The sequence below is a fragment of the Rhinopithecus bieti genome, unplaced genomic scaffold, assembly GCF_001698545.2.
Source record: "Rhinopithecus bieti isolate Rb0 unplaced genomic scaffold, ASM169854v2 scaffold_68778, whole genome shotgun sequence".
Taxonomy (NCBI): Eukaryota; Metazoa; Chordata; class Mammalia; order Primates; family Cercopithecidae; genus Rhinopithecus; species Rhinopithecus bieti.
Window position 1 is genome coordinate 1,255,760 of NW_016827519.1, and position 21,420 is coordinate 1,277,179.

The 21,420-nt window shown below is 33.6% G+C and overlaps 2 protein-coding genes across 2 annotated transcripts in view; one reads left to right on the top strand and one right to left on the bottom strand.

Annotated features, from left to right (window-relative positions):
* ANO3 (anoctamin 3) overlaps nucleotides 1-21,420 on the top strand; it is a 350,115-nt gene that overhangs the window by 228,498 nt on the left and 100,197 nt on the right. Inside the window, exons 13-14 of the mRNA XM_017863846.1 lie at nucleotides 479-575; nucleotides 6,571-6,631. Of these exons, the coding sequence (XP_017719335.1) occupies nucleotides 479-575; nucleotides 6,571-6,631 (158 nt within the window). The remainder of the gene's footprint in view (nucleotides 1-478; nucleotides 576-6,570; nucleotides 6,632-21,420) is intronic.
* MUC15 (mucin 15, cell surface associated) lies at nucleotides 7,937-15,775 on the bottom strand. The gene is given in 4 exon segments (XM_017863827.1): nucleotides 7,937-7,996; nucleotides 7,998-8,068; nucleotides 13,047-13,196; nucleotides 15,058-15,775. Coding segments are annotated over 4 exon segments (975 nt in total). The 5' UTR covers nucleotides 15,752-15,775.

Below are 21,420 nucleotides of genomic sequence, written 5' to 3' on the forward strand. Positions count from 1 at the left end.
CCAACAATACGTACTGCAGTGGGTGTTATAAATTGTATAATCACCAGACTTGAGAAATCCAAGTAGGTTTGATTCCAGCTCAGCCACTTCCAAGCCTGTGAGTTTGGCTAAAACTCCATTGGTAAATACCTCACAAGATTATCCTGAGTGCCATGAAATCATGTATAAAAGTGTCATTGTAGACAGAGTTTCACCAGATATCACACAAGTGTAAAATATGGCCTGTTATCATTATAATTATCTTGACAACATTTTCTAAAATTAAAGAAGCAAATCAAAACTTTCACATCACAAATATTCTGAAGTGTTTGAGTTGGAGTCACACCACAGTGCCCGCCACTCCCCACTATTCCCATTTCTTCTCCTTTTCCTCTCTGCCTTGCTGCTTCCAACAAGATTTGCTGCAGGGGCTAAGTGAATTTCTAGTCACAGTTTCATGCTATGTTTTTGTGGGGTTTTTTTCTTTTTTTTTCTCAAGCCAAGAAATTTGTAAAGCCACTGAAGTCTTTATGTGCCCTCTCTGTGACAAGAACTGCTCCCTGCAGAGACTCAACGACAGCTGTATCTATGCCAAGGTGAGTGTGGACCCTCGCATTCGCCTCCCTGAGCGGTACTGAGAAGCAGGCAGTAAGAAGTCCTCAAGTCAACAGCTTTTTACCAAAGTTAATTGTTCTCAAGAGTTTCAACCATCATAAGTGCCATTGACAACTGAATAAAATGTCAGTCTATTGTAATTACAAAGCAAGTATACTTTTATTTGAACATTTTGTCTCCCTTTGTTTTATAACTGATTTTGCCACTGTAGATAAACATAAACTTCCACGTGTAATTATATCTAGATTCCTTTTAGGAAACAGTTACTTCTATTGCTCTTTACTAAATTTGTATGGTACATGAAAACTTATGAAGTTAAAATACTTGTATTGTTACAGAGAAAATGAAATAACATTCCAAAAGTCCCCAAATTGCTGCCTATTAGAATTACCTGAAGGGCTTTTAAAACTCCTGAAGCTCAGGTCAACCCCAGAGCAATTAAATCAGAACCTTTGGGATTGGAACATAGATATCGGTATATTTCAGATTTTCCTGGGTGATTTCAGTGTTCCTCCAAGTTTAAGAAACACTGAATTCTACATTATTATTTTTGTTTGTAAAACAGTTTTATAGAAGTATAATTAACATGTAATGAAATATACCTCTTTAAAGTATATGAATTGATACATTTTGTTATATGTGTGCACCTTTGAAACCATTAGCATAATCAAGATAATGAACATATCATCTCCAACATTTTCTTCACTCCCTTTTAATCTCTGCCTCCCTGACCTTCCCCTGTGCTCTAGCAGCCGACTGCTTTGTATCATTATAGATACATTTGTATTTTCTAGATTCTTGTCTGAATTGAATCATGTATTTATGTATTTTCTTCTGACTTCTTTCACACAACATATTTATTGAGATTCATTCATAATGTAGCATTTATCAATAGATCATTTTTATTGCTGAACATTATTCCATAATATCTATCCCGTTTATTTCTTTACCTATTATCAAAATTTTTGATTGTTTCAAATTGTTACCTATTTTAAACAAGTTTTCTATTAACATTCATCTACAAGCCCTTGTATGGACAAATGCTATCATTTCTCTTGGGTAAATACCTAGGAGTAGACTGGTTAGATCACTTGGTAGGTATATGGTTGGCCTATGAAAACCCTGCTAAGCAAAACCTTTCCTATGTGTTTATACCTTTTACATACCCACCCATGGTATATGAGAATTCCGGTTTTCTGTGTAGTCACCGAGCCTCAGTGTGGTCAATCTTTATGAATTTTAACAATTCTAAGCTCTTTCTGTGTATGCTACCCAAGTCACTGTGCATAATGAGGGTTCCCAGTGGCTGACGGGAACAGGCACTATTCCTGACTCCAGTCTCTCAAATGGCACTTTCCTTAACAGATGGTTTCCTTGCATACACGCTCACTGGGTACTGCCTAGGTTGTTCTTCTCTACACCCTGAGAACTCTTTAAGGCAGTAATCTGAGTAGTAATAAAGTGAACGTTGTTTGTTTTCTGTCTCTCATTGCCCTTTGTTGCCTGATGTCTACCATCTTGTAATCTGTTGTTTTACACATTTTGTGCATTTTGGGGGTGTTTCCAGCATAGGGATAAAATTAATCCCTCTTACTCCATCATTTCCAGAAGTGGAGATCTGCATACAACTAATTTTGGCAAGGCTGGGTACAAAATCCAAAGCCACTCAATGTCCTTACTACAAGAATATAACTTAGTAAAGTTAAAGTCTGTTTTGTTTATACTTTAATTTCAGAATAAATGTTTAGTTTTTCATTCTTTTAAATGTTCCATAAAGATGATAGGGACTTAGAAACATGGTTATCTTGTTTGGAGGCAGCATTTTCTCATCACTTTTTGCTAGAACCAAGTGTGTTAAGAGTTATTAGATGTATATACATATGTCTCTCTCCTAGCCTATGTATTTTAGAAATATAACAGCCTAGAAATGCCAAAAATATCCAGATACTTCTTCTGTCACTTGGACATATCTAATAACACACACTGGCATTATTTTAACACTGAAGACAAGAAATATCCACATATGGCAGAGTGATAAAGTGAGGAAGCCGTCCAAGGAAACACTACATCTAGGGTGCTTTTGTCATCGTGCAGTAAATACATCTCTTCTTTTCTCAACAGAGAAAGGTACATTTAAGGACAGGGATGACTCACAAAGAATTCCCTTAATAGCTTGTATAAGGAAGGTGGAAAAGTTAGCTTGCAAAGGAGAATATTGCCTCATGGAAGAATGTAAGAAATACAACCCACTAGGATGAAATGTCTTTTATTTGTTCCTCTAAGATAAAATGTAGCTACTTGTTTTATACCTTAAAAATAAGAGTTCCTCTTCCCTTACTGGATGGAAATCAACAATCTATTTTACTGTAAATTTTCATATTTAAATATCTCATAATTTTTCGATGGGTAGAATCAGATATAAGGGAGCAGATTTTTGCCAAAGGTACAAGCCAACAAATCTAGGATCATCTAGAAGCAAAATCACCTGGACACGTGATCTACGGAGTTCTCAATTCAGTTCCTTACAGAATCCATTACTGCTTGTGACAAATAAAAGGAAATCAAATTTTCCATATTATATTGAAAAGGACATGTGTACATGTAATTATTCCCCTTTATAATTTCAGTGATATGTCTGCATGAAAATAACTGGTCCTATCATATGATAAACATTAATATTTAAGTACATTAATGTTTCCTGTCATGACTACTTTTATTTTAGTACTTAAAAGAATTGGAATTAGGATATTTTTGCAATTAAGTAATTTTGTGATATTTGCACTGACACTACGTTGTCAAACCCTATGATGCTAGGAATTCTTATCTAAGGTGAAATAATTAGCTAGAAGGTCCTAAGCTGTTTTTCATATAATTAAAAAATGACCCAACCCCTTGAAGTTAAGTCTTATTCATAGTAATTTTTTAAAGAAAAACTTGTTTAACAAACATTTACTCAATACCCAGTATGAACCTCAGGCTGTATACTGATTTGAGGTTACAACAGAAGCAGAAGAGAAGCTGTTCTTTTAAAGAAACTTCATTGAAAAGAAAAAGAGTGTGTACAAGACTGTACATCCGATTATCTAGAACATTTGTGATAAAGCAGGTTTCTGGACCCCACTTCCTGAAATTGAGAATCAGCTAGTCAAGGGTGAGGCCTGAAACTCTCTAGGTTAACAAGCTCCTCAGGTGACTCTAATTTCTAGGACCAAATTTTTAAAAGATACGTGGAGAATAGTCTTATCAATACCTATTTTTTATGTAGCTTCTGCTCAGGTCCAGCAAATGAAATGGTTATTCAGGTTTCACCCTGCCCAAGAGTTAAGGAATGAGGAAGTGAAAGGGTGTGACCTCCAGCTTCAATTCTGACTCCCTGCCCTCCAAGTCTCCAGTAATAGCTCTGCGTACATGGTTGAATCTACCAAGGAGTCACCTTGTTCTTATCCTGGAGGGACTTTAGTGGGATATAAGTGGCATTTTTCAGAGCCTTATGTTTTTCTGAACCTATAAAGTAATTTTAGAGCAAGACCCAGCGGGTATAATGCAGAAAACATAGACTTTCAGCTTCCAACCTAATAAGAAAGCTATCTCTTTAACAGTACCCACATTTTTTGATTTGTAGCCACACTCAGCTCTTCAAGAGAAATCAGGTGTCAAAGAAATTGGACAATGTGTACTTAAATCAAGCTTTGAAGCTAAGTTTGCGACCTTTTTTATATGTTATGCCTAGTCACATTAGCAGTGTTGAACATAATGCTTGCCATGGGCCCTCCATTCACAAAGGCAAGCTGTTTTTCTAATAGAATAATTTCATGTATTACATATGTGATTATATATGGAGGACAAGATTCTTTTTGCTTTTAGAAAAATCTTCCATGCTGCTTATGGAATTTTCTCAATATTTTATTTGGAGTTTCTTCAATATAATAAGTGTTCTTGTCCTATTAGACAGAACGCTACTTATCGCTTAATTCTCCTGTCAATCACCCGTGATCTAAACTTGAGCCATTTCACAGTAAGCTTGACTCTTCATTCGCTCTTTTTCCCATTTTCATTCAGCAGCTCATATGTCAGCACCCTAAATAAAGCCCTTAACACCTCAAGCTATAACCACCGACTTCGAGCTGTTCTTGTTGTCTCTATGATCTCTCATATCATAATACATCCCATGTGTAATAGCTTGGTAAATCTAACACATGATTAAACACTGTTGTACTCTTCCTTAGAGCAAGTTCTGAAGTCTTCTCTAATGCTCCTTCTAGCTTTATCTCTCATTAGATGTATGTAATCACACATTACAAGAATATTACATGTACTCCAACTTCATCTCATGAAGGTGTTTCTAAACTGTTAATGTTTAAATTTATTAACTTAAAATGCCTGAAAGATTTGTTAGCAAACCAAGTAAGAAAAAAAATGAGAAGCACTTTAAAGGAAAATACTACGCAGACCATGACAAGTTCATGCAACGCAGTTGTTACTAAGGATGGTTTTTTTATTTGCCACTTTTCTAAAAGCATGGCTATTTCTAGAGCAGTGGAGAGCCATTATTTCTTGGTGACCTTTAAATCCCCACAGTCTGTTCTAACACTCTTAAGAGACTGTTTCCTGTATGATGTTGGTTTACAAAGGAAAACAGACAGCTGTTCAGCGGTTCAGCAGCCGCAGGTGTCTCTGTGGGACGTCTTAGAAAAAAAAATTCTTGATTCCCTGCTGGGTGTAATTTTATGAGCTCTGTGGGAGAATTTCTTTATGATCCTTTTCTCTCCTGATATAAATGTACACTGATGATTGTTTTGAAAACCAATTTTTACATTATTTTTTAGAAATACCATGCCTTAACCAACAATGAATTTTAGAGCCATATGGGACATTTTGCACCTATCCACCAACCTTCAAAGGGAGCACTTCTTTTCTATGATGATATTATCAATAATGCCACATTATAGAAAAATGCGTTTTATGATGACTTGCTTTACGTATATTTTGCAGTGTGTTCCAGATGTTACAACTGAAATATGCATTACTGTTATTTTAATGCTCTCATTGAGCACCCTCTGGATGTCAGATTGAGCAAGGACACCATTGCTTTCCAACTTTTCTTATAATACTGTACTTTAGCCCATGATTGTCCTCACCCTCCTGTGAGGACAATGCCCCTATTTTCTCTATAGTTTCTATGGATTTTTTGTGCTGGCCAAACATTTTTTGCCTTCACTGTGTTAGTTTAATTTCTCTCACTAAGTTACATATATACTGAGGGCATTATGCAAATGCAAACAAGCAAAGGTAAATTGAATTTATATTTTATTAAAATCAAACAATACTTACAAGCCTTAAAATTTGATTCAATAACATTATAAAACTACGCATCTTTCTTTATGAAGTTTCAGTTATCTGATTAAAAAACACTTTGTTTCATGAGTGTCCAGTGATTTATGAAACTTTTGAAACAAATTAAGATGGGATATATTACATCTTATAGCCATTATTGGACCCATCCTACATTTTGAAAGACTAAGAGAATAGAGTTAGCTATTGGAAATGCTGGCTCACTGGAAGAATCCTGCATTTCCCAGCTTCCCCACTCCTAGACGTTTTGCTAACAGGAATTGCAACTAGGAATGCCTCCCCTGAAAAACTAATTTCATACAACTTTCATTGTAGTTTGACAATCTGTGACCCACAAATACTTCCATAGGATGGTAGAATTATTTATAATTAGAAATGATGGTGGGGTATAAAGGGAATTAAGAGAGGAGAGAAGAGGGCTAATGTTTCTTTACCTCTCCTCGTGAGAAAAATCATGTGAAATTGATGCAGGACCCATGAAAGGATTTCATATATAATATTTCCATACTATAAAATAATATGATTCTATTTGAGAAAAAATCATAGTACCTGAGTGCAAACAGTATTCACTGGATTATTATAATCAATTTGCATGACTAATATTTCTGTTTGTTTTCTCCTCAGGTGACATATTTGTTTGATAATGGAGGGACAGTCTTCTTTGCTATTTTTATGGCAATATGGGGTAAGTACTTTCTACATTACTTTCTATCCCTTATTTTCTGAAGCTGTTTCTGTGTTTCTACATACACACACACACACACACACACCATGAATCAATTCAAAAATAAAGCCTCTAGGTTGGTACTTGCTTTGTTTGCTCTCTTCGTACATTCACTGCTTCTTTAGGAATTTAACTCTTGATCTCATCCTCTCATCTCTAAAACCTAGACTTTCCTACATCAAGGAACATATTTTTTCTACGAAAGGCAGGTGGTAATTAAAAACAAACTGAAACATACTAGAATCCAAATTAATCTTCTTATATTATTGCTTATGAAACTGATGCTCAGTAAAAAGTTATTTGATATTTCCATTCATCTTTTTTAACCTTAGAGTTCATACATTTATAGTTCAGAATCTATTCCATTACGATTGAGCAATAATGTCTAATATAAGAAATCTAGTTCCTATCTAAACAACTTAAAACTGTACAAATTATGTACAGGTATATTTTTGTGTAACTTTTTTTTTTTTTTTTTTTTTTTTTTTTTTTTTTTTTCCATGATTCTATTTAGTTTTTAAGGGCACCCAATAATTGAAGCCTAAGGTATATAAGACATGTAAAATTCCCAAGACCTTTGAAGACTTTTAAGAAGCTATTACTTTCCTGGTAGGGTCAGTTTTTCCTGCCATGGCCCCGTGGGTGCAGTCGCCAGCTTGGCAACTCAAGGGAGCTGATCATGTGTGTGCTGATCTTAGAAAATTATAATGTACTGTAATAAGGTCTCTAATCTCCTATTGCCTCCAATTTCCCAGTAACAGAAACTACTGGGCTATGGTCCTCTTTTTAGCTTTAAAAAGCACCCCTTCAATTTCGTTTAGACTTGTAATCTTGATCTATGGCATAGGGCTGCTAGGCAGAGCAGTATAAAGAGTCAACTTCAGTGTTTTAGAATTTCTTGGTTGGAATAATTTTTATTATTAAATTATCAGGCAGGGCTGTAATGGTGAAATCTTTTGTTTTATCTGATTCCACCAAATTTTTCTACTAAAGAAAATAATACTAAAATACAAAATTAAGCTACTTAGTAAAGCCTCAGATGGCCAAAAATTGTAAGAAGAAAACCTTTGGGATGATACAGTCCTATCTACATTTCTGGCTCTGGTCTCCTGTTTTATGTTCTCCCTTGGGCCAAAATCCACATGACAGTAATTTTGTGGTACCTTCTGAAGATGAATTTGTCAAAAGGCTAGGATGTGATGACACCTTGCTGTTTGACACTTTTTCCTTTTAGTTATACAGAAGTACGAAGTGGGAGGTATGTCACTAGGGAATGCCATCACGTTGCAATTTCGACTTTCTGGCATGGCTGGAATCATTCAAATTTTGGATTGTAGTAGCTAGAATTCCCCAAAACTCACATTCATAAGGTGTCCGGTGCATTGTCTATTCGCAGAACTAAAAGGCTCAAAAAATAATATTGTCTTCACAGTGGATACTCTGAGAGTTCATGTTCAGACATCCACCAAGTATAGAATTATTCTAGATGAGAAAATAAGTAGGGAGTTTTATATGGGCTTTTAGATTTTAGTTTTAAATTTAAATAAGTGATGTTTTTCAAGCTTCATTTTTTATAGTTAATAGGTACAGGGCGGGGTGCGGTGGGCCAAGGCCTGTAATCCAGCACTTTGGGAGGCCGAGACGGCGGATCTCGAGGTCAGGAGATCGAGGACCATCCTGGCTAACACGGTGAAACCCCGTCTCTACTAAAAATACAAAAATTAGCGGGGAGGTGGAGGGCGCCTGTAGTCCAGCTAACTCGGGAGGCTTGAGGCAGGGGGAATGGGCGTTTGAACCGGGAGGCGGAGCTTGCGTGAGGCTGGTCTGGCCACTTGCACTCCAGCCTGGTGACAGAGCGAGGCTCCGTCTCATGAAAAAAAAAAAAAAAAAAAAAAGATTAAGAGTTACAGACTTCCAAAATTTTACTGTTGATGGACTCAAAGTAAAGGAACTGAAGAAGAGACCACTATAGTATAGCAATACCTTGTATAAGGAAGTGCAGACAATACCCCATTGACTTTTGAGTCTTGTGATTTCAAAGCCTTGTCAGTATGTTCAGAATTTGTCACTTCTGGTGTAAAATTTTTTTAAGTGAAGTCAATAATTTTTAAATTAATGTTATTATTTTACCAAATATCTCAGTATCTTGATGGCTAAACCATTTAAGGTGGAGGAGATAACAAAAATTTGTGGGAGCTTATGTTTTCTTCTGATCCATTCAAGTTACTATGTACTTGAGGTTTTCTGATTGTTGATGTGCAAATTTAGTTTTTTTTTTAAACAAATAGTCATTATTTCCTAAAGATCTTGAATTCATTTTCAAAACAACTGGACAGGCACTTGGTATCTTAAAGTACTACAAGGAATAACTAATTATTAGTTTAGTAAACTATTCACTTAGGTATCATCATTTGCTTATCTACTTATTCCTTTAGCCATCTGTTTACAAAGGAACCTTAGGTCTTTGGGAGAGGTGTCTCAAAACTGTTTTGATGGACAAAACAGTTGTTGTGATTGAGTTATTCCTTTATGCCTCTATCACTGCAGTTTAGATTATATCAATTTTGATAAATTGAGTTTTGCATGAGATTACATGTAAAGACAAGATTCTAAGGTGAAAAAATGGATTGAAAACCACTGTTATAAATCCTATCCTTTAATTTTGAAGAATGATACTTTTGTTTTGTATTAGTTCCTAGAAACCCATGATCAGAATTCAGTTACATTTATAATTAACAGATTTGGTTCAGAATATGAGAAATATATCAGTCATATCTGAACTCATTGAAGCTCAGATTCAGTAAGACTTCATCAATGGGACTCACCAGAAGCATTTAACTATTTGTTATGGTGACAACAATCCCTTGTGCAAACCAGAAGACAGATGTATTTTTTTCCCTGAAGTAGAAAACTACAGATGAACCAAACATTAAATCAAATATCAAATTGATATTATATTATTAAAGCACAAATTGACAATTTTATTTTAGTATACATATTTCTCATTCATAGATATTATGGTTGGCCTTTTCCATCATGTGAGTGGAAAATTCCTGAATTAAGGTACAATGTGACTTTATGTGTGCAAATATGCAACTTTTAGATACTTTGTTTTCGAGCCTCATTAAGATGGTTAATGGAGGACTGCTGTTTCTGTATAAACTTTAAAAGAGCTCCAAATTAGAATCAATCTTTGTTCAAATTACTGCTACTTAGTGATCTCACAATGGCAAGGAATAGCTCTGCTGTCAGTTGCTAACCAAACTAGTCATTTTTTCTTAATGTCCTACCATTCATTATCTTCCAATTTTATACATATGTTTTAGATTCTTGGATTATGATTTAAAACCAATTCTGATGCAATGAGCAACACTTCAAATGTTTTTTAAATTTCACTCACAGGTTTATAATTATTTTGGTTTTGTTCTTTGATAAACAGAAGATGGATCAGAATAAGTCTTCAGTTTATTCATTCATATGAATTCTTTTGGAATTACCTTCTAGGCAATGCAGTGAACATTGACATCCTCATTTAATTAAAACCACTGTGCCCAGGTGAAGTATTGAAAATAGCTTTTACCTGGTTCATTTCTGTCGTCATAAAGTCGCCGATGGGAAAATGAATCCGTTTTCTTTTTTCCACACAACAAGTATCCAACAAGAGTAAGCAATGAGACACCCAGAATAGCACCTAAAATGGCCCCGAATACTATTCCTGTATTTCTATTTTCTACAGGACAAAAAAAAATTTTAAAAAATATAAAATAGTTATTCAACGAACCAAAATCTATACATGTTAACTTTCCATATACCAAAGAATGTTTAACATTTAAAATTAGATAATGATGTGTTTCTGTGTGTGTGTGTTTTATAAAGTACCATTTGGGATATATTGGCAAACGTATTTGTTGATAAAACCACACTTCTAATTTTAATTACATTGAAATACTTCTAAGTCTTAGCTCTATAACTGTGTCTTATTCTTATTAACATCAATAGCACTGAAATACCATGTGTATATTCCATTAAGATCTAATATCAGTGTTGAACTTTAATGATAAAATGAACTTTACACTTGTTTTAAAATAATTCAAAGATTAAAAGCCAATAGGAGTGAGTGGGTAATAGAAAATGAAAAAACAAATAAAAGTCACTACAAGGAAAATCAGTATATCCTGATAGAGGTTATTTCTAAATACCACAAATAAACCAAGGCAAGATAACTTCAGTGCCTTGCATATCAAGAACAGTTGTCTTGGCCTGAGCTTAAGGGAATTCAAAATTTCACTGTATTATTATTTTCACTCAGTATCTTATTTGAAGACTAAATTTTCAATAAACTAAATGATCTCTGAACTGAAATTTAGTACATTTCTCTTTTTTTCTTCTCTTTTCTTGAGGTACTCATTAATTAGGTGCAAAGGGTCTTGCAGGGTCTCTGATTCTATATAAAATCTCATTTCTAAAAAAATTAATTTTCATGTTGGAGTACAGTAGAATTGGTAGTGAAATAAAAGAGAAGTAAGCTAGCTAAATTTTTTTTTTACATAAAATAGCAATGGTAAGAGTAAGTACTCAGTATTCTCAATATGTGTATTAGGTTTAGATAGACTAAAAGAGAGGAAGTATTTTTTAAAATGACAAGATATGTTAAAATCATAGTTAAATGTACATATACAATATATTGATAATGGTGTTATAAAAGCCTAGATTTCAGAATTTAAAACTTTTCATACACACTGCAACAACATTCACATAGGAATTTGTATATATGATTTGGTTTTACATTATTAATATAATCCTTAAGTAAGCCACACTGGAAGTGAGTTCTTGAAGGAAAACAAATTATTGAAAAAACATTTCAAGGGGGTAAAATATATTAGATCTGAAAAAACAAAACATTAATGAATTATTGAAACTTAGGTATCTTTTTTCATTTTATGGAAAAACGTAAAACCTGGAGGAGATAACAAAAATTTGTGGGAGCTTATGTTTTCTTCTGATCCATTCAAGTTACTATGTACTTGAGGTTTTCTGATTGTTGATGTGCAAATTTAGTTTTTTTTTTAAACAAATAGTCATTATTTCCTAAAGATCTTGAATTCATTTTCAAAAACAACTGGACAGGCACTTGGTATCTTAAAGTACTACAAGGAATAACTAATTATTAGTTTAGTAAACTATTCACTTAGGTATCATCATTTGCTTATCTACTTATTCCTTTAGCCATCTGTTTACAAAGGAACCTTAGGTCTTTGGGAGAGGTGTCTCAAAACTGTTTTTGATGGACAAAACAGTTGTTGTGATTGAGTTATTCCTTTATGCCTCTATCACTGCAGTTTAGATTATATCAATTTTTGATAAATTGAGTTTTTGCATGAGATTACATGTAAAGACAAGATTCTAAGGTGAAAAAATGGATTGAAAACCACTGTTATAAATCCTATCCTTTAATTTTGAAGAATGATACTTTTTGTTTTGTATTAGTTCCTAGAAACCCATGATCAGAATTCAGTTACATTTATAATTAACAGATTTGGTTCAGAATATGAGAAATATATCAGTCATATCTGAACTCATTGAAGCTCAGATTCAGTAAGACTTCATCAATGGGACTCACCAGAAGCATTTAACTATTTGTTATGGTGACAACAATCCCTTGTGCAAACCAGAAGACAGATGTATTTTTTTCCCTGAAGTAGAAAACTACAGATGAACCAAACATTAAATCAAATATCAAATTGATATTATATTATTAAAGCACAAATTGACAATTTTATTTTTAGTATACATATTTCTCATTCATAGATATTATGGTTGGCCTTTTCCATCATGTGAGTGGAAAATTCCTGAATTAAGGTACAATGTGACTTTATGTGTGCAAATATGCAACTTTTAGATACTTTGTTTTCGAGCCTCATTAAGATGGTTAATGGAGGACTGCTGTTTCTGTATAAACTTTAAAAGAGCTCCAAATTAGAATCAATCTTTGTTCAAATTACTGCTACTTAGTGATCTCACAATGGCAAGGAATAGCTCTGCTGTCAGTTGCTAACCAAACTAGTCATTTTTTCTTAATGTCCTACCATTCATTATCTTCCAATTTTATACATATGTTTTAGATTCTTGGATTATGATTTAAAACCAATTCTGATGCAATGAGCAACACTTCAAATGTTTTTTAAATTTCACTCACAGGTTTATAATTATTTTGGTTTTGTTCTTTGATAAACAGAAGATGGATCAGAATAAGTCTTCAGTTTATTCATTCATATGAATTCTTTTGGAATTACCTTCTAGGCAATGCAGTGAACATTGACATCCTCATTTAATTAAAACCACTGTGCCCAGGTGAAGTATTGAAAATAGCTTTTACCTGGTTCATTTCTGTCGTCATAAAGTCGCCGATGGGAAAATGAATCCGTTTTCTTTTTTCCACACAACAAGTATCCAACAAGAGTAAGCAATGAGACACCCAGAATAGCACCTAAAATGGCCCCGAATACTATTCCTGTATTTCTATTTTCTACAGGACAAAAAAAAATTTTAAAAAATATAAAATAGTTATTCAACGAACCAAAATCTATACATGTTAACTTTCCATATACCAAAGAATGTTTAACATTTAAAAATTAGATAATGATGTGTTTCTGTGTGTGTGTGTTTTATAAAGTACCATTTGGGATATATTGGCAAACGTATTTGTTGATAAAACCACACTTCTAATTTTTAATTACATTGAAATACTTCTAAGTCTTAGCTCTATAACTGTGTCTTATTCTTATTAACATCAATAGCACTGAAATACCATGTGTATATTCCATTAAGATCTAATATCAGTGTTGAACTTTAATGATAAAATGAACTTTACACTTGTTTTTAAAAATAATTCAAAGATTAAAAGCCAATAGGAGTGAGTGGGTAATAGAAAATGAAAAAACAAATAAAAAGTCACTACAAGGAAAAATCAGTATATCCTGATAGAGGTTATTTCTAAATACCACAAATAAACCAAGGCAAGATAACTTCAGTGCCTTGCATATCAAGAACAGTTGTCTTGGCCTGAGCTTAAGGGAATTCAAAATTTCACTGTATTATTATTTTCACTCAGTATCTTATTTGAAGACTAAATTTTCAATAAACTAAATGATCTCTGAACTGAAATTTAGTACATTTCTCTTTTTTTCTTCTCTTTTCTTGAGGTACTCATTAATTAGGTGCAAAGGGTCTTGCAGGGTCTCTGATTCTATATAAAATCTCATTTCTAAAAAAATTAATTTTCATGTTGGAGTACAGTAGAATTGGTAGTGAAATAAAAGAGAAGTAAGCTAGCTAAATTTTTTTTTTACATAAAATAGCAATGGTAAGAGTAAGTACTCAGTATTCTCAATATGTGTATTAGGTTTAGATAGACTAAAAGAGAGGAAGTATTTTTTAAAATGACAAGATATGTTAAAATCATAGTTAAATGTACATATACAATATATTGATAATGGTGTTATAAAAAGCCTAGATTTCAGAATTTAAAACTTTTCATACACACTGCAACAACATTCACATAGGAATTTGTATATATGATTTGGTTTTTACATTATTAATATAATCCTTAAGTAAGCCACACTGGAAGTGAGTTCTTGAAGGAAAACAAATTATTGAAAAAACATTTCAAGGGGGTAAAATATATTAGATCTGAAAAAACAAAACATTAATGAATTATTGAAACTTAGGTATCTTTTTTCATTTTATGGAAAAACGTAAAACCATTTTTATGTTTCAAATGGAAAAGCTTGACATAATCCTTAAATGAAACATAAAATGTCCACATAATAAGTTGTCTGTGATGGTGACAGATAATTTATAAATTCATTACTTTGTTCAACTTTTTTAAAACTCATATATATAAACTCATATGCTTATATATAAAAAACATATATATGAACATATATATGTTCAGTTGTATATATATAAACGTATATATATGCTCATATATATATAATTATATATATATGTTCAGTTAAATAGTAGTCACATGAGCATATGGAATTTTCAGGTAGTCTTCTCAAGATTCATTGAAAATTGTTACCTAGTATCTCAAAACTATACCATTGCTTTAGTCTCCATCTTTTCTTGAACTAACCTAACTTCACATTTTGTCTCATTGTCTCCTTACACTCCCAAAGAGAAATGACTAGTATATGTTCATTGAAGCCCAAAAACTACTTCACTATTTCTAGTGACTATAATGATCATCCCTCAAAAGTGAGAAAATTCATGCTACTGTGTTCTCCTCTATTTTTGTAGCATGGTGATTCCTTAGACTTACTCTGCATGACTTATTTGGAATTTCAGTTTCACACCAAAGGAAAGTTAAATTCATTTATATTTACCTTTTTGGGGATCTGATGTATTTGGAAAGAGTTTTGAATTATTGGTGAATTTTAAGGTAGGCTGTAGAGTTGTTTTTTCTTGATAGGGGGTAAACCCAGTGAAGCTATCACTGTTTGTGGTAAGCCATCCACTTGGTTCCACTATCAAGGGGGTCACAGATGGAGAAGCTGGTTCCGAAGAGAGGATGCTAACTGTAATGGAACTATTATTGGGAGTTTTCACGGTGTCATTGACCAAAGACCAAGTGAAGTTTTCTGAAGACAGAGCAGGTGTAGCATTGGGATGTGCCGAGATGGGCAAAGGATCTTCATCTGCTATAGGTGCATTCCAAGGCAATTTAGAAACAAAGCTGTGGATCAAGGGAGGGCTTGTGGAAATGGTGGCTGTGGGTTTTAGACTGCCCAAAGAATGCTCTGCTGACGAGTTACTGGAGAAATCTGTTATTCCATGGCTTTTGTTTGGTAGATTCAAAGGAGGAGAATGACTCGCCTTGATATTTGAGGTGGTTATATTTTCTTTATCTGAGTTTAAGTTTGTTTCACTTTCCAAAGAAAGAGGTTTATTTTCCATTGTTTTAAAAACTTCTGCAGTGCTCTGTGTTATGTTTATGCTTTGATTTTCTTTTCCATGGCTCCCCGATAGAAGTGAATAAAACAAAGTTGAAATCAACAGAATTTTGGCTAAGGTCAACATTGTAGGCTTCTTTGGTATTGGTTTTTTTTTTTTTTTTGGAAGGAATCTGAAAGAAAATAACCATCATTTGAATACCTTAATAAAATATTCTGAGTTTTAAATGGATCTATATATTTTAAAGTGATAAAATCTAGACATCATATAGAGATGGTAGTGTCATATTTTTATTCCAAAATTGCTTTTTTTGGTTATGTACTTAAATTAGTGCCATTGAGTACTGCTTTCCATGTAATCTTCCTTCCTTCCTTGCTTCTAGGGAAATGCCATGCAAAAATTTTCTCAAGCCATACACTGCTATTTCAAAGACCATTTAGCTTGGGAAAAGGTGGAAGAAAACCATAAACACCCACCCACTCACACACATATATTTAAAACATGTATATGAGCTGTTAAGTAAAATTTTTAAAATATTGTAAATATAGACCATGTAGAGCTGGCTGATTTCTTCAATCTATGTAAGTAAACACATCTTTATAAAGATGTCATTTGAAATATTATGAAAATGACATTACTGATTATACATTAAATGCACCATATATTAGGTTTTTTAAAGTGAGTCAGCCAGGAATACCCTTGAATACATTTTATTAGTATCTAGTTTGAATTATTTGAATTTGAATATATCCCTTTTCCACAATACTTTTCACTTCATGATGTCCTTCTTGCTACTTATTCCCTAATTGGGGAGATTCAGAAGTCTTCTAGATTTAAGGATATTCTTTAATCTTATTCTCTTATTTTATGAAAGAAGAACATGTTTGGGGGTGTGTGTGGAAAAATATGCTAGATAATTGCAGATTGGGTCCTGATCGCCAATCCAGGCACACCATTCTGCCTCTTAAGTGTGGAAGTGCCAGAAGTCATAAATAGGGTGATATAGGAAAATGTTTTGAAATCAGATTTATATTAAAATTCTGGCTTCTGATACAAATAACTCATGAAAAATAATCATCATAATAAGCAGTTGCTTTTTAGTCATTATAATAAACTAACTTCAGGGTGTTATTCTGATGACTGAATGGACTGACTTAGGTAGCAGCACTCTAAACAATATCTAGCCTAAAGTAAACACTTAATAGATGCTAACCTCCATTTAATATTCAAATATAATAATATATCTATAGCATCTTTTTGGTTACAAAGTTTACAGTATCATCTTATTTGATACAATCCCTTGATGTGGCAACAATAGATTATGCCCATTTTGCAGATGAAGGAACTGAAGTTTACAATGGCTAGTAAGAGAATCTGGTAAATGGAAGAGGCAATATTTAAAGCCAAGTCAACTGACTCCAATCTCATAAGAGGCTAAAATTTGAAGTGCTTTTAATGGAAAATTTACTTTTTAAAAAAAATTAGACTTTTATTTCTCCAGCAGTAAAATCTGAGTACTAATTTCATGTTATTTGAATTGAACCTTATTTTTCACTGAAAGCCTCCATGCTGACTGAGAGAGGAAAGGGGAGGAGGTACAACTGCTGTTACTTAGTTCTTTTATTTTGTGCCATTTCTCAACAGCTCTCTAAAATTTTTACAAATATTTTCAACCTTGTTGATGTTTCATTAGGGTCTACAGAGCTTCTAAACACTCCCACTAGTTATGTGTTGGTTTTAAGTACCAAGTCTCCTTTAACATAATGATTTTTCACATACGGTACAACATAAATGTATCTATAATATATGATAATTATCTTCAAAGTCTGATAGTTCTCTTTAAAAGCTGTTAGCAAGCAATTTCATAACCATGCACTTCCAGAATTGTAGACATATTGTATCTTCCATGCCCTATGGTTATCACTTAAGAAAACCTACTTTAAAAGAAAAGCAGGCAGACATACGAGGACATTCATAGTGGCATTATTTATAAGAGCCTCAAACCTAAGTGTTCATTAGTAACAGATTGGATAATAAACTGTGGTGTATTCAGATAGTGAAAATGGATGAGCTAGAGCTGCATGCGATGACATGGATGATTATCACAAACATAATGCAGTGCATAAAACACCAGTTGTGTGATTTCAGTATATAAAGTTCAAAAACGGGCACAAAGCTACATTGTTACAAGTCGGGAAAGTGCTTTATTACTGGAAGGAAACAGACAGAATTGATTGGCTGGAGCATGGAAGGACCTTGTGTGCTGGTGATACTCTATTTCTCAACCTGATTGTGATTACATAGGTATTTGTATTTGTGATCATTCTGCTTATTGATAATTCATTCACTTTTCTGTGACAACTAAGAAATTTAGATTGTTCTAAAACTGTTTAACATAACTGGAAAGTATATTACTATTACACATTTGTTATATCAGCTGCTTTACATGTTTTCTATTTAATGCTAATCAAAAATAAACAAATGATGAAAGGCTTATTAATCCCACTTTACAGATGATTAAGTGGCACATAAATAATGTAAGTAATGTGTCCAAGGACACACAGCTAGTAACTGAGAGATCGGATTTGGATTCAAACCTTGACATGTCTGATTTAAAGCTAGTCAATATTCCTCTGCGTAACATAAATTGCAAAGGAATATAGAATTTGGTACACAGCTGCTTTTTAGAACTTCTTTCTACCATTAGCTTTTTTTTTTTTTTAATACAGCCTCTCCAAATTTAATGATTTTAACCAGAGCAGTTTATAATCCCATTTTTACAAAACACCGAGAATGTAAGTCTTTCTGTCTTCAGAGAACCCATTAAATACACTAAATATGCTTTTGCTCTAATTTAAGAAAATCACAACTGTCTATTATGGTTTCTAGATGGACATCTTTACTGTGGAGTTTACAGATGAGCATTTACAAAGCATGAATGATTATCTCTGGCACCTGTAGTTGACCAATATTTACTTAAACTGATGCCTCACCTAGCACATTTAAAATATAATTCATTTTAGTTTAAAAATAGTTACGTGTACCTTTTCAGAAACATCTCTCTCCCGTGAACTCTGCAAAGTTTACAGCAAACATAACAGTCCTTTTCATTATCTTCTGCCAGTGATCTAATTTTGAACTGTACTTGGCCACTATTTTCAACATTATTATGGCATTTGATTTATTTTCTCTATATCTAGTTGTTTTGCTATTTTTCTCTTCCTAATAAAGTGGGGAGAAAAATGTCCTTAGCTGTTCTTCTATTTTTCTTATAATATTATATGCGAGACATGACATTGAGCTTTCATTCCCTGCCTGTAATGAAAATCTACATATTAAGAGTCAATAAAGTGAATTCTGCTGTTCCTGTTTCACCTTGCCTGTGACATTGAATCACCAAGGGGATCTCTCATTCCTTTACCCAGCTTTTGATTGTAACTTGAAAACCTAGGGTATCAACACCCCAAACCTGCCCAGCACTCTGTTACTGCCTATAATTTATCTCCCAGGAAAAGGAGAGAAAGGGAAGAGAGGGGTAGTTCAGTATGTTGTGAATTCTATTAAATATTTACAGTTTATTCAGAAATTGATACAGTTACAGATAAGGCTTTTGTGAAGACGGATTGTCCTGACATTGCAGTAGGGGACAAGTTTGCCTCTGCTGCCCGGCTTCTAGGAGAACCAGGTTACGCCACTTACTCAGGTCCCTTTCATCTTAAAGTCGTAGAAGCAGCCAGAAATTGAAGTCATCGCTATTCAGAACCCCACCATGAAATTTTGCTGGAGTAAGGTCCAGGAGATTTGGCCTAACTTTGACCTCATGCTAACTGAACAAAGCGCTTTGCAAGGGACAGAAACCTAATAGAGGTGGGACAGCAACTCCAGAGGGCAGCAAATGAAATCTATATATGTTTTATTTTTTGTGTGTGCTTTCCTTTAGCCTCTCTCCATCTCTGGAGTTCAAATATCTAACTCTATGTTATATACTTATTTTATAAAGCTGAAATGATGATGGATTGTAGATGGTATGCCTGAGTGCGCCCAAGTTCATCTGTCAGCCAGGTGCACTGTGGGGGCAGACAGAAGGTGGGATGAAAGAAAAGTAGAATTGCAGAGGGAGGGAAATCAGGAGAACCCGATAGCATGATTTCACCTCCTGATCTTTGCGTCTTTTTGCATCTGAGTGGTAACTCCTAAGAGGAATTTTGAAGTTATAAAATAGAAACAGGTTTAGGATCATCACAAACTCGAAAAACTTCTGAGGGTAGAATTACTATAAAGTAAACAGAGAAAGAAAAGAGGATTTCCAGTTCCTTTGTGATACCTTAGCATTCTAAACTTTCCTGTATATATTAAATTTTTTCTGTTTCTAAAATTTCACTAGTTTTAAAATATACTTTGATAGTGTCACTGTTTTTAAACAACTCCTCTACACAGAGAGAATGAACACGACTTTCGCCTTCTTTGTTATTGGCACTGGAAAGTGGTTTCACATTACTACTTTTGTATGGAGGGTTGCAGAAGGTGATGAGAAAAAACAAAAAATACCTCTGGCCAGTAAGGGAAGCAAACCCACATTCACTGTTCATATTTTTGCTTCCTCTTAAATGCATAAAGTCATTATTCTGTCCAGGCTGTATGTTGAAATCATGAGTCATACTAATTTTATACCAAGCTTTGGAAATAAGGAGATGTCCTGGTTTATGTCAGGTAATTAACCCATGTAAGGGCAAAGAAGTGCTAGTCATTCCAAACAGAATCAAAATCAGAAATCCTAAATAGAATCATCAGTTCAGGTACACTGCAGACATAATATAAAAACATGCTTCTATAGTAAAATCACTGATGAGTATACATGGGGCTGCCTTTTCTCCAAGTTGCATTTGATCATTTCTTCTTACAGATCTTAGGCTACAAATTAAGACAGATGGGTTTTGTCTGTCTCTCTAAAGAAAACTCTGTCTGCCATGTAACGAACATCTCAGGAAGAACTTGAGTGTTACTCTGAGTGGCTTTTCCAATGTTGGAAAAGTATTTTTAGTTTCCTAAATGCAAGAGCAATAATAAACGAGGACTTAAGACGTCCTTCTAAAAATGCCTCTTTTATGAGGGTTTTGGAAGGGTAACCAACTAGAAAAGGATTGTGCCTGAGAAACTTAGGCCTCTCATTTTACTTTTATTTGATGTAAAAGAAAGAAAAAATAAAAAAGAAAAGACTGACTTTCTTTCAAGGAAAAAAAAAAAAAAAAACAAATTTCAGAAGTTTGGGAACATTATTCTGGCTAAAAGACTTAGGCTACAGAAACACAGGAAAATGTAGAATTTGTCATACGACCTACTGCCTTGGGAGTTTTCAGTAATAAACTCCAATACTTAAATAATTAGTGATGGTGTCAAGCTTTGAAAGAAAGAATGTTTCTCTGAAAGAAATGTTCTAGATTGAAATTTTCAAGCATAGGGTTTCCAGCCTTCTGTATCATACTTTAATGTCTATAGGAGCAGCCCCTACAGATTAAAATAGAAAGTACATAAGTGGAAATCAGCATCCTTTTAATAAAGAGGCTTATATAGCCACAAAATGAAAATAATTTTCAGAAACTTGACCACATTTTCATTTCATAGGATGTTTTCTGTAGTAACTGATGTAACCTTTTAGATTTCCAGTGAAAGTTAGACATGTACACATATCATGCTAAATAATTATATGTACTGTACAATAGTTTGCCAACTTTTAATTAAGAAAACATTTGAAAAAGATGTATAGAAGCTTCTAATCTATTTTATTAGAGGATTTT